This window comes from Lissotriton helveticus, chromosome 1_1 (assembly GCF_964261635.1).
Source record: "Lissotriton helveticus chromosome 1_1, aLisHel1.1, whole genome shotgun sequence".
NCBI classification, from domain to species: Eukaryota; Metazoa; Chordata; class Amphibia; order Caudata; family Salamandridae; genus Lissotriton; species Lissotriton helveticus.
In genome coordinates, this window is record NC_136057.1 from 660,554,600 (window position 1) to 660,568,976 (window position 14,377).

General features: G+C 44.4%; 1 protein-coding gene across 2 annotated transcripts in view; it reads right to left on the reverse strand.

Annotated features, from left to right (window-relative positions):
• The window catches only part of SEMA3A (semaphorin 3A), a 633,443-nt gene that overhangs the window by 213,059 nt on the left and 406,007 nt on the right, over positions 1 to 14,377 (reverse strand). Inside the window, exon 5 of one of the 2 annotated variants that reach the window (XM_078674184.1) lies at positions 2,519 to 2,615. In XM_078674184.1, the coding sequence (XP_078530310.1) occupies positions 2,519 to 2,615 (97 nt within the window). The remainder of the gene's footprint in view (positions 1 to 2,518; positions 2,616 to 14,377) is intronic. The other variant, XM_078674185.1, reaches the window with a different exon arrangement.

Sequence of the window (14,377 nt, forward strand, 5' to 3'; positions counted from 1 at the left end):
ACATAGCGTGAACCTGACCCGAAGGAGCCAGGGAGCATCACACGAGCAGAGCCCGAAAAACACATGCACGGTGCCCCAGCACAGAGGCCGACTGTCCCAGCCGGAAGGACAAAGTGCCCCCGAGAGCCACAAGAGGCAGAGAACAGGACAAAAAGCACAGCACGAATAGGGCAACCTAAAGACACCCCGAAAGAAGTGGGTTCAGAACCCCGGCCCTGGAGAAGCCCGAGGCAGTAGGATCATAGCAACTTGGCAGACGTTGCGGCCAAGGAAAGGACGGAAGACCAAGTGGACTGCCAATACAGGAGTGTTGCCTACACCAAAATACCAGGAACCAAAAACACTGAAACACCAGGAAATGAACCGCTGGAAAAGAACCTGTGACTTTGAGTGACGGCAAAAATAAATCCGTCAGCGGCCCCGCCTCCAAATAACAGAAGGTGCCCAGAAATACTGACGTCAGGGTCAAATCCAAAAGCCGAGCCTATTTTAGTAAGGTGCACATATACCCTTCGAGGTCTCTAGATACTGAATAACAGATGCTCATTGCTACCCAACGGCACTAGATGAAAGAGTAAGTTGACCCACCGGGAATCGAACCTGTGATCAAGAGGTCAAACACAGGCTACCGCAGTGGACGCATTAGACCACTGTGCCACCAGGACAGACTCAAACTCGTAACTGGCCGAACACCGCAATGACAGCGGCGAGCGTGAAACCGCTACAGCAGACCGAATACTGACAGCCCCAGAGAGTATAAATCTCGAGAGCAAGAGGCCAAGACAATAACCATCAGGCCAAATAAATACCCAAACTACAATTGCCAACTGACACACACAAGGAATTGTACTGGCTGCCCCCCGGCCCAAAATGAAACAGGCAGCCACCCCTACAGAAAGGCTGCCAAATGGCAGCGCCCAAACCCGCAGCCACTCCCACGATGGAAGAACGCTACAGCGGGACCGGGAGCGGGGGGGTTGGCGCGAGGGCCGGAAGGCAGGGCAAACAGGAATGAGCCCGCTAGAGCAGGGCCTCACCCCGGTATCATACAGACTGCGCCCCCTGCCCGTCGAGGCAAGAGAAGCCGCGAAAACCGCAAAGGACAGCAGCCGCCCGCCAGTGCAGTCAAGGGAATGTGGGCGGCGCGAAGGCTCCACGCAGCCTTCACCTGCCTCACTGAGCCTGTGTAACCAAAGCAGGGCCAGGCAGGAACGGAATGTTCTTCGCCAGCCCCTCAGAGCCCGTGAAGCAGGGCGAGGCAGGGACAGAAGTGCCGCCGTGGAAAATGGAGACCGTGAGTAGCACAGGTCTCCTACCGCCTTTACCCCAGCGTGAGCAGGTCACAGTGCACCACCCGCCTGACCCTCGGGACTCAGGGGCGGGCGGCGGCTCGGAAACGTCTTGTCCGCAGGCCTGGATGGGACTTACATCAGCGTTAGCTAAATGCCACTAGGATACCAGGGTGGTTGTCGCTACTCTGACTCGCCGCCCGCCTGCACTGAAAAGAGAAAAGCGGGAGGCGCGAGATACAAAAAAGCCGTCTTAGACAATAGCGCAGTGCCTAGCAGCATGTCCATGCCACCACCCCTGTCCTTCTGAGCCCGTGTTCTTGCAGGGGAAAACGCGAACGCAGTCTCCTACTACCCAAACCGGGACACGCCGTAAAACACCAGCGAAGGGAAAAAATAAACTCGATCGCCACAGTTTCGCAACCTGCGGGAAAACAGCAGGCGGCAGCGACAAGGCACAAAACAGAGGAGGGAAGGCAGCGTCGCCCCCACTGAACACCCCCCCTGGAAATCCCCGGCCCGCTAGAGCAGAGACCAACTGGCTCAACATGGGACCAGGGGAAAGGGGGGGTTGGAAAGTCCAAGACCCTAGGGTCCGCTAGAGCAGGACCTCCAATCCAAGACCCATGTACCTGCTACATCAGGCACCACTTACCTGACGCATCTGAAGAGACTTGCGCAGAACTAAAAAAACAGGCTGCTGGGTTGGGCCGGCCCGCCTCTTATAGAGGTCAGGTGGTAATGGGAAGTGATGGGAGGCATGGGAGGCTGACTTTTTGCTTTGGAGGGTTCTGGTGTGGAGCTGAAGCTCTCTTTGTAAGTCATGTGGAGAGGAAGACTAACGAGGAGGTAATCACAAACTTACTTCAAACTATCTCTTCTTTCATCTATACCATCTGACCTCCTTATATCAAGGAAACTATATCTATTTCAAGTCACTGTACATTTTCTGCTTGCCAAACGAATAGAAGTATTGTGGAATGCTGATGTCTCACATGAGACAGACAACAATATTTATTTTAATGGATCACATTGACTCCGAGGCTTCCTCCATTACAACATCACTTAGTAACAATTGAATCTGAACTTATTTTACCATCTCATTGCAAAGAGTCCTCCAAGGTTAAAGGAGCTGTAATAGTTGCCATATTTACCACAAAGAAAATATGGGTGTGAGATAATGTTAGATTGCTGCCATTTATTACTATTGGTCATGATATGTGACTTACCTACTAGAAGAGAAGCAGTGAGCAGCTTGGGATCATACGGACTCTTCCCTCTACCATTCTCAAAATGTGAATCTTGTAATTTAAAAATGTTTTCCTGCTGAATAAAAAAGAGAAAAATAATTTACCATTTGGGTAATGTTTAGCAAATAATGATCGTGTAAGCTAGTCTCTGATAGAGAATGTTAGCAAAGGCTAACACCTTGCAATTCATTTGTCTATTCAATTTTCATCTGCAATGTTGCTTTTTACATACTTTGTAGCAAAACATTGTAAGAAACAATGTGTGTGTTTGTGTGTGGGGACATGTTTAATCTACACTGTAAGGACTGAGACAGTCCTCACAGTGTTGACAAAACCAGTTAAACACCACCTGTTTGAGGACCAAGGTGCTACGGGGAGTTTTGAGATTCTCTTGAGTGAGTGCATCAAAAAACGAAGAGCACAGTTATATTTGCTTTGGTCTGCTGTACATCCTACACGAGTATCAAGGCAAGCATTGAATTAGAATAGTAAATACATACTTCATTAAGGTCAATGACTGGTCTATATTATATATATATATATATATATGCACAAACCTCTCTCCCGAAAAAAAGAGACAGATTCCCAGGAGGAACAGGTAGGAGACGCTTGTTTATTTGGTATAATTGCGAATGCATTTCGGCAGCTTAACTGCCTTCCTCAGCGTCCAAAGCGTCCCGTGACATAATATTTATATATATATATATATATATATATATATATAACGATATGCCATGCTGTGATATGCCATGCTGAGTGTGTCTTAGTAAAAAAACTGACTTTGTGCATGGCTAGTTCCCAAATTGTGCATATGCAAATTATAGTCCACATACACAGTTATGATGCAAACAGGCAAACTGACCATGTGTAGAGTTGTCCATGAAGGAATGGTGAGGGGTGTTGTGGGTTCAGACATTGATGTATTATTTATTCACAATGGGATGCACATTTAAACCCTCTATCTAATTTAGGGGCAGACAAGAAAACAATCTCAAAGCTGAGGGCAGGCCCTTACAGTCCATCTAGGAAAATGTATCTTCACATCTGCATGAGTGGGAGTCCTGAGGAGCGCTGTTTTCAGCAGGTCTAGGTCCCGGACCTTCTCTCACTTCAATAATGAAAGTAAAATTATACCGTAATAGTGGGTGGACAAATCAAGCTTTAGCATGCAAGGGAATCTGACATACTCAAGGCTATGCCGCACATAATCAGGTAGTGCCATACACATACCAGCATTTTGAGGATCTTTTTAGAAACAGAAATAGGCATATAAGTAATGGCTTTCTCCATTCTAATGTCACCCTTTTTTAGGTTTCGCTTGCACAGCTCTGGCCTTGTGCTTGTGAAATATATTGTATTTAATATACGTCTTAAGGGGCTTACATTGTGCCCTTACTTTTCATCGGTATGTGTGCTTGCCACTTAATTTTCCTCCATTTCTAGTATTGTGCTTCTTTGTCCTCTGCCCTTTACTAATCTCCTCGTGGCTGGGCATATGAAGTATGTTTGTTTTTTTACGTCTCGCCTAGCGACACAGCGCAAGCGCTGCTCATTTGGCGAAGTCTGTTGTTGTCGATTTTCTGCCGAAGGGGGACATGAGATGTGCACGCGCCCGGAGGACAGACGATGTGCATATGTACAGCTAGCATAGTTTGAGCGGACAGGAAATGTGTACCCACCCGGAGGACAGGCGATGTGCATTTGTACGGCTCACGTCATTTGAGCACAACGCACTCATACTGACAACTACATCTGCGCGTCATTTGTGTCATAAGTCGGTGAAATGGGGCAACCCCTTGGATTCAGGGCTTGCCGGAGGCTGTGTTCTACGCTGCTGAGTCTGGGGTATGCTGTGTGTGAGTCAAAAGCTGCTGCCCTCGATTTCTATGTCCTTTCTCGAGTTCTGTAGGCCTGCGTCTTTCTTTACCAGGTGAGTGTGCTTTTTGGCCAGGTTCTGCAGCCGTCTGTACTCGCGGGCCTTCAGCCGCGTTTCTCTTGTGTCGATTCCGGCAGCCAGTGGCTGTGTAAGTCCGCAGAGCCGTGACTCAGTGCTCCTTCCTGGTCCACAGCAACTGTCGTTTTGCGGCTTCGGTCCGTGGTCATTTTGTGTATCAGCCCCCCTCACTAGCTGCTGTTCACCCACCCTGGAGAAGCTCTGCCTCCTACTCTGTGTCCTGCACATGGTATCCCGTTCTTTCCAGGCCCCATTTAAACGTATTCTCTGAGCAGTTTATATGTTCTTCGTGTTGCCTATTTTGTGATACGTTTTTTTTCTGCTTCATAAAACTATGTCCAAACCAGCTTGCCTTCCCAAACTCATATTTTTTACCAGACGCATTGCTAGAGAATGACAGATTGTACTCCTTTGGATACACCCTCACCCAAGACCAGGGCACAAGTCCAATAACAAGCATTTGCAATGCAATAGGTCTCGCATTTACGTGACTTTGAGCTATTGACATTGTAAATGACAACGCCTTTTATTTTTGTTTTCATTATAAAAACATAAATAAAAGGCATTATCATTTACAATGCCAATAGCTTAAACTCGCCTAACTGCAAGACCTATGGCATTGTAACTGCTTGTTCTCTCTCTCCTGACTTCTGGGGATGCTGCCAGTGTTGCAACACATATGAATCTCATTTGGGGATGTGTTCCTACATTTTTGGGTCCGACGATGACTGGATCTAGGTTTGTTCGCTCTTGTCAGTCGATCACCAGGTTGTTGAAAACAGGGAGTTGGCTAATCGTGAAGGCTACCAGGTTAATTAAGTTAAGTGAAGCTTTTGTCGGTAGGTGTGCCGGCTTACTCCACACTGCACTTTAGAGACAGCCCATGCAGCCTGTCCTCTAAAGTACTTCCTGCTACCTGGCTCTTGGGGCAAAACTTCCCTCTTTCCTCCATGAAACTCATGTTGATGAGCAGCCTCATTTTCTTTTATTATGACAGCGCCTTGACGTCTACCACTGAGAACAGCAATTGGTGTGTGTGGGACACTCCAGGCATCTCCTCACCGAAATGCTATTCGCTGCAGACAGTGTGCGCACTTCAACCTTTCCTTTCATTTATCTGCCATAATTTCACGATTTTCACATACTTTTTGGTTATTGTAGGAACCCTTTTACTCTACAGACTGTATTAGTTTCAAACCAAAGTACTTACTGATACTATTTCTTTCTGGTGTTTGCCTTGGTTCATCCCGGTCACTTAATTGCGTGCCTCACTAATGACCGCAATCATTAATATCGCCACATAACTCGGTCAATACATTCTAGTTATTTGGGCTCAGATCACATCATGTGACTGCATACTTTTCTGTTACAAAAAGGCAGCATAATGATTATTCGTTGTCTACATGTTCCCTGAGAACTCAGTGCCTTTGGTTATCATGCTGGCAAATCTGATATTATTTTGATTACATATGCACCTTCTTATTATAATGACCGCTAGTCACTTGAGGGTTAATTTTTTTGTGCGTGGTGATTTTTTTAAGACACATGGCATGCCGATGTCCTGTACACCCAGTCATGCAATTCAATCCCTTGATATCAGCTTCAATATTGTACAGTGCTCCTTGCCCTTTATTTAAGGCATGCGCTTATACTGCGGTTTCATTACCTATTTTTTACCCATTATAGATCTTAACATTGTCGCATACTATACCTCAACAATGCATTTCACACTGCCCTTTACTAAGGCCAGCATGTTGTTAAACCGACATCAGCTTAACTTCATCTGACATGACTTGTATACCCAGCCGTCTAATTGAAGATATTAGATATAATCCCCAGCATCGCTCAGTGCTCCTACCCCTCTTTAAAAGCATGCGTCTGCATCCCAGCGTTCTCATTTAATATCATCCCATGGTAATTGAAGCGCTATGAATAAAACACTGCCTAGTACGCACATTACTGATGTCATTATGCTGTTTGTTTAAGCCGACTTCGGCTTCTCGTCATCTGCATCATTTGTACTATTTATCAGTGGCTGTGACATTCTCGTACTAACACTGCCAGCCTTGAAGACTAGTACCTTTACCCTTGGCAGTCTCAGCTTTGCGTGAACATAGTCTCTTTTCTATTACTAAAATCACTAGACTTCCTAGTACAGCTCAATTCACCACCTTATCTTGAAACGGATCCAATCTCGGATCGCACTTGTATATCACCCGTTTTTCTACCGTGCACATTCACGATGCCTTGTGTGTCATAATCACACCCACTCCCTTGTTTTAAGTGTGCACTCTCAGCACAGCGGCTTGGTGACTTCAGCAACAGGTGCCTGGGTCGGAAATCTTGCCTTTCTGTCGGCACCAAATTATGTGATACTGGGCAGATCATGCTGTTTCCCTGAGCCTTTGCTGTCTGTGACCGCCTCATAGTGATTTAGTTTGCAATGAGCACTTTTAACGAAGATTCATAAAAGTGAACACTCAACTAACAGGAGACACATAGCATAAGAGCAGTTCCAGAAGCACACTGCTGTTAGGTCGCTTTAGTGAATTAATTGCACTGAATTATTTTCGCATTACATTAGAGTAATAAAATGAAGCTGAAGAATGTACTTACATACTTCCTACATTTAAGCTTTATTTGAATATGTTTCTATGGTAGTAAAAGAATCTGCTGTCCTACGGTGTTCTCATTTCTCATGGTGGCATTAAAATTGTGTAGGAGATGCAATTTTATCACAGTTTGAATGTTGGGAATATGGCGATTCCATGAAGACAGTTTGCAAGAAAGCATTTATTTTTATATATCCATCTCTCATCACCTCTATTGCTTCTCCTCTCTCTCCCTTATAACTCTTCCATTACTTAATGTTCTATTTACCCTCCATTCCCCTTGCCTTTCCCCCTCTTCATTCACTCCCTCCCTTCCTCATCCCCCCAGTGCCTCCACTCCATTCTTCTACCCCTTTTTATCTCTGGTTCATCCCCCACCCTTTTCAATGCCATTTTCTTCCTTCCCTTCCTTTGATCTCTCTGTCCTTCATGTCTCCTCCCAGCCCCCATCTAATCCTTTGCGCTCTATTCCCTCTCTTCAATTTCACTCATTTTTTATTCTTCTTCACAATTCCCCCATACAGTGTCCCCTGATGTTCCTGTTCACTGCCCCTCTCGCTCCTTCCTTCCATTGGCTGCCTGCACCTCTCATCTCTCTTCCCATCCCCCTATGGCATATCCCTTCTACTCTCTACTCTCAGCTCACCCTCTCTTCTCATCCCTTACCATCTCACCTTCTCTCCTAGACTCACCGCTTTCATGGTCAGGCTGTGTCTGGTCTCACATCATCGTCTCCTCTAAGAATGCGCATTTCTGCCCATTTCAAAGTTCCTACCATGCCATGTGCCAATCCTTTTCCTGAAGGTTCTCTCCATGCTGCGTAGACGGTGTCTGGAGGTGAACTTCATTCTCTTAATTCAGTCCGGATTGCTCATCACACTAAACATGTTTCAGTGCAAGATGAGCCAAAGATGGATCTTATCTGGGCAGCAGCAGCTAGGTGGCATGACCACTGCGCCTCACTCCCCAGATGTACCTCCCTCACCCTCCCAACTGGCTCCCAGCTCTGACCTTGTGTCTCTCCCAGAGAACATGCAGACATGATGCAATTCTACTCCCTCCCCGTTTTTCCATATAATTGTGTCTTGCCAAATAATGTGCCAACTTTGACATCATTTTCAGATTTTAAACAAACATTTGCAATGCAATAGGTCACTCATTTATGTGAGTTTAAGCTATTAGCATTGTAAATAACGTCTTTTATTTATGTTTTGAAAACGAAAACAAAAATAAAAGGCATTGTCATTTACAATGTCAATAGGTCAAACTCACGTAAATGTGAGATCTGTTGCATTGCAAATGCTAGTTTAAGTGCTTGCCTTACACCACAACAGAACCAAGTATTGCATGAGGTGCTTGCCTCAAGCCCTGCCTGTGACTCTCATCTGAACTTTCTGAGGCTGCGGGGGTCGGGCCGTGGAAGCTGCCAAGGCGGAGCTTGTGCTGTGTTGCTGTTCAGAACACAGAGTGAACTTAATTTGGGGGCAGAGGGAGGCACAAGCGCACATGTGGGGGGCTGCAATTAATTACAAGAGGAAGCGCTGCCGCTAAAGTGAAAGTGGACCGTGTTGCAAATTAATTATATAAACAAGCATGGCCACTAAAGTGAAAGCAGACCGCACTGCAAATTAATAAAAAAATAAACAAGCAAGGCCGCTAAACTGAAAGCGGACCACACTGCATGCAAATTAATTAAGCAAAGAAGCACAGCCGCTAGTGAAAGCAGACCGCACTGCAAATAAAATAAACAAAATAGTGCTCTCAGCCAAATTAAAGCAGACTGTAACATGAAGAGTTAAAGGTCCAGTCCTTATGGGGGTTAACAAATGGAGACAAGGCGCTACCAATGAAGGACCAACAAGCCTATTTACCAATCAGAAGCCAGTATTTAAGAAGGACAGTGACACGAAGCCAATACAAATGTGGATGGAAAGTGGGCGGGGCTTCTAGTGTATTCCCTAATACAGCATGACTTGCAGAGGGAGCAGCGCATGCGCGCTGCCACTAGGCTCGACCTACAAATGGTTTAACATTCGAAAGGATCAAAAGTTACTTAAACAAGCAATGGTAAAGCCAATAGGTTTTGCCTCTTTTTAAGACATGTTGCGCGACATAGCTTAAAGTTTTTACAAAAGCGCTATGATATGGCGAGCTTTGATCAGCAAAGCAGCACGCATGGCTGTCTAAAATATCTAAAAAAAAATCACAAAAGAAATAGATTTTGTAGAGGCGAAACATATTGGCTTTGCCAATGCTTGTTTTACATTTTGTTTACTTATATGAAAGTGGACCCTCATCTGCTTCTGCCATGCATGTCTCTCATGCAATGAGATTCTTTCTTAAGCACTTCCTCGCAACCCCAGTTATGCATTTATTTCTTCAAAAGCCACAAATATCTTACCCCTCCCACCACCGGATGTTAATGAAATTGTACCTAAAAGCAACCTCCCACCTCTGATATGAAAAGTTTTATTATCAAACGGACAGTGGAAAATGGAAAGCTTGTATAAACTCCTATAGGTCATACTCATCAGATTTGCCTAAAAGAGTTAAAAGATGGAATATATGCAATTGAATCTCTCTAAAGTCAAAGGTTTATTATGGTAGCTTTCTCAAATAAAAGTTTAGTGTGTTAATGCTACGACCTGAAAGAGGGAGTGTGCAGCCATACTCTGGAGGAAGCTTATGTGCATCCCAAATTCAAATATCTCTCTTTAGGATTCAGTTCAAGATTACTTTATTTGGTGTCTTGACCATCAAAGTTATGAAACATCCTTATGACACAATACAAACATATAGCATCAATCCACATCCTTCAAACATAAATATGTTAAACACTTTAAAATTCATGAAACTTGTTTGCTACAGGCTTCATGATTAAAAGGAAACTTCTGTTTTCTTTTAATTGTTAAGGGCCACTGAATATACAGGTACTCCCACAAGTCAATAGCATTCAACACAGAACTCAACCATTATTTACCAGCGCAGTGCAAGCAATGTAAAAAAAAACATCTATGCACGGTTCCTAAATTAGATTATTAGGACAATCCCAAGATGCAAAATGTGTAAAACCAGAGCAATTCTTACATGGCCAGGTTGCTGCGTGATCATCTGTACCATATCATAAAATTGCTCAGAGTGCAAAAATGCTATCATAAAAATTGGTCTGATAGTTATTTAAGTTATATACATACACTTCTCTCAGCAAAACAATATCAATTATGATTGTATCCCTTAGTAATAGATAGAGGTAGATAAAACAAAATTCATAGGGCAATGGCGCTTGTAATTTATGGCAATACAAGAGAAGTGTACTCTATATCATACGGGTGCCGATAAAGATTGTTTCAGAATCTTCTCTTGTTTTATCCAGACATTAAACAAAAAACCAACTCAAAGAAAATACAACAGGGCTAGTTGTGTCCGTCATCTAAATTCGCTTCGCCTCCTTGTGGCCAAGGAATTAACAAAGTGTGTTAATGACTCTCTCATCCTGAATGCGGGTTGAAGCAATTATACTTCTGTTTGCATATATATAGGTAAATTATACTTACCTAAAAGCACTTACTTTCTCAAAGTTTTGGGAGCAGGTATATTGGTACACTATATTTGTATATTTGTAGCACCAAACATTGGATGTGATATCCTGAAAGAATACTTTTGGCATACACCAATGGTACATTGTATTACCCTAATGACGCATTATTCGAAAAAGGTATTCCTTCACACCACGAGCATGGAAGAAATACATCTGCTTGAAAAAAAAAAAACATTGTGCTAAAGAAATCCTACTGGAACTCAAGGAGCTGTGCAGTATACTGATGTGCAGTTTGCCTAAACATACACTACCCCAGAACAACATTGTTTTCCCCAATAAAAAATGTTGAGCACTTTTTGTCATCCAGATGAGAGGTGATGGCGCTGTAGATGTGCTCGAACTCCACTCAACCATCCATAATAGTGGGAATATCAAAGGTTTACATTTTAGACATTGAAATTAAAAATAGTTTAATACTCAAATAAAGGTCAATATAATTATCACTCCCACTTGGCAGAAAGAAATATTCTGCAGCGATGAGCTCAGTCTATATGCCTACTCCTGTTTATTTTTGCTTTTTGTGCTGTATCCTCAGGGAAGCACTTGCTGTCATCGCAAAATGCATCTTTAAAATAGTGGGGACTTTTTAACTTCCTACAAAATAGTATTTAATGGGGATCACAAGTTATCCTCCCTGGCATGGGGAATATCCTATCAGCTCACTAATTACTCATGCATTTATTTTATTTACCACCTACCAGGAGACGATGGCAACTATCTGTCAGGAGCCAGTGGGTATTGGAGAGTTGGACAGGGCGGCGAGGAGGGAATCCTAGAGGAGAGTCTGTGTCTTCATTTGAGGAAGCTTTGTCTTCTCCCTTAGTCATGCTGGAGGGACCATGCTCATGAAGGTGCCTCTACCCCTCTCTCCCAGCGATTCTACAAGGTGCAGATTTGCATCTAGTGAATTATAGTCCTATCTGGATACCTGGTATTTAAGGGTCCAGCAAACACAAGGCAATATTTATTTATTTATTTATTTAAAAAGTTTTATATAGCGCTGCTGGACCCGAGAGTATCAGAGCGCTTTACATAGTGATGGCACATGAACATAGCAGGTACATATTAATTAAAATATATAGTTAGAATGGACAAGATACAGTGAGAGAAATGGTCATTAGAGCAGATTAGAGGTGGTGCAGGGGGAGTTGAGGATAACGCTCAGGGAGAGGGTGAGGAAGGGGGAGGGTGAAATGAGAGGGGGAGAATGTAGGGTGACAGAGAGAGAGAGAGATGGGAGATGCGGAAGTTCAAGGTCAGTGAGAATTATGAACCCCAGTATTTATTGAGGAGAAGAGCTTTGAGTCTCTTTTTGAAGAGAGGATAGGAGGGGTTGCATCGAAGGTCTTTGGGTAGTGCATTCCAGATAGTGGGGGCATTACCAGAGAATGAACGAGATTGGGTCTTTTTGCATTTAAGTTTGGGAGGGATAAGGGCTAGGGAGTTAGAACTTCTCAGCGATCTAGAGCTCCCTGCTTTTTGTAGTTTACTTGACAGGTAAGATGGGGTGTCTTGGTGAAGCGCTTTATGGGTGATGCAAGCAATCTTGTAGGTGGAGCGACCTTCGATTGGGAGCCAGTTCAGGTTTTTGAGGACAGGGGAGATGTGGTCGAATTTTCGACAGTCAGAAATGAGTCTGGCGGCTATGTTGAGGACAGATTTAATTGGTGCCAGGTGGACCTTGGGGGTGCCTGCCAGAGTGGCGTTTCCATAGTCGATCTTGGATAGGACAAGAGATTGTACGACAATTTTGAAATCATCAGCTGGAATGAAAGGTTTAACTTTTTTGAGGTGGTGTAGGGTGGAGAGAGCACTTCTTACGGTATTTTTGATGTGGGGGATGAGGGTAAGGTTCTGGTCAATACTGATACCCAGGGATTTTACCGAATTAGAGGTGGAGAGGGAGCAGTTAAGGGCAGTAATGTCTTTAGTCCAGAGTTGAATGGGTATGGAGTTAAGTTTCGGAGAGAAGAGGATAATTTCGGTTTTTTTAGGATTCAGTTTAAGATGATTAAGGTGGAACCAAGCTTGGACTTTTAGCAGAGTGTCATTGAGGTGAAGGATGTCATTGTGGGTTTTGATCTTGTAGTATAATTGGGTGTCATCGGCATATAGGTGGTAACTGATTTTGGCTTGTTTGAGAATGAGAGTGAGGGGTTCCATAAAGAGGTTGAAAAGGGTAGGAGAGAGAATAGAGCCTTGAGGGACTCCCAGAGCGACAGGTTGGGGTTTGGAAAGGCAATGACTGAGTTTAATTTGTTGGTATCAGTTCTGGAGGAAGGAAGTGAACCATTGGAGAACTGTGCCTTTAAGACCGAAGCGAACTTTTAGGGTGTTCAGCAGCGTGGGATGGTGTACGGTATCAAATGCCGCTGAGAGATCCAGGAGGATTAGTAGGGAGGATTCGCCCTTGTCAAGAGAGCGATGAATGTCATCAGTAATATTGAGCATGGCTGTTTCTGTGCTGCATCCTTTTCTAAACCCCGATTGGAAGGTGTCAAGAAGGTTGAAGGAGGAGATATGGTTGTCAAGCTGTGACAGAACACATTTTTCAAGGGCTTTAGATAGGAAGGGAAGGTTGGAGATAGGGCGTAGATTGTTAAGATCATTAGTATCGGCAGTAGGGTTTTTTAGAATAGGGGAGATTTGACCTAGCTGTAGGGAGGCTGGAACGTAGCCAGAAGAAAGTGAGGAGTTGATGATAGTGGTCCAAATTGGGGCAATTATGTATTTGAGTTGTTGGACTAAGTGGGAGGGGAGGGGGTCGTTAGAATGTGAGGATGGCTTGAGTTTGGCAATTATGTTGATGATCGTGGTTTCCGAGGTAGGAATAAATACATTCCATGAAGCGTTATTTTTAGGGATGGAAAATGTGGAGGAAGAGTCAGGCGGGGTGATAGAAGGGAGGGGTAGGGTGGAGTCGGGGTGAATGAGGGAGGAGGAGGTAGGTGATTTGGGAGAGTTGGGGAATGAGATTTTGATGGGGGGAGGTTGATAGGTGAGAGGAGAGAGGGAGGGGGAGGGAGGTAAGTTTGGCCAGTTTGGTAAGGTGGGTTGGATGGAGGGAGGTTGGAGCGAGAGAGGAGGGGAAGAGAAGGATTGTTCAATGGAGTTGACTTTGTTTGAAAAGAAACTGGCAATATCTTCACATCTTTTGACAGAGGCAGCAAGTTTTGGAGGGTCAGAGGAAGTTTGTTTTTTAATAATGTTAAACAGTTCCCGGGGACGGTTTCTGGCCTGGTCAAGTTGAGACCGGATGAAGGTGGCTTTTTCGTTAAAGATATGTTTTTTGTAATGAGCTCTGTTGGATCTCAGTAGGGCCAGGTTTTCAGAAGAGGGATGATTCCTCCAAGAGCGTTCGGATTGTCTGAGGGTCCGTCTTTCGTTATTGAGTTCAACGTTGAACCAGGATTTTGGAGGGATGTTTTTTTGTTTTTTTAACTTAATGGGGGCAATTAAGTCAAGGGCATCAAGGATGGATTTGTTATAGTGATCGGTGAGATCATTGGTGCCAAGAGAGGGGGGGAGGAGTAAGCAAGTTTTAATAGCGGATTCCAGTTTTTCAGGTGGGATGAGGTGAAGGTTACGAGTGGGTTTACTGGGGAAAGTGTTGATAGGGGCGGGATGAGTGGAGGGGCTGTTAAGGGTGAAGAGGATGAGGTGATGATCCGACC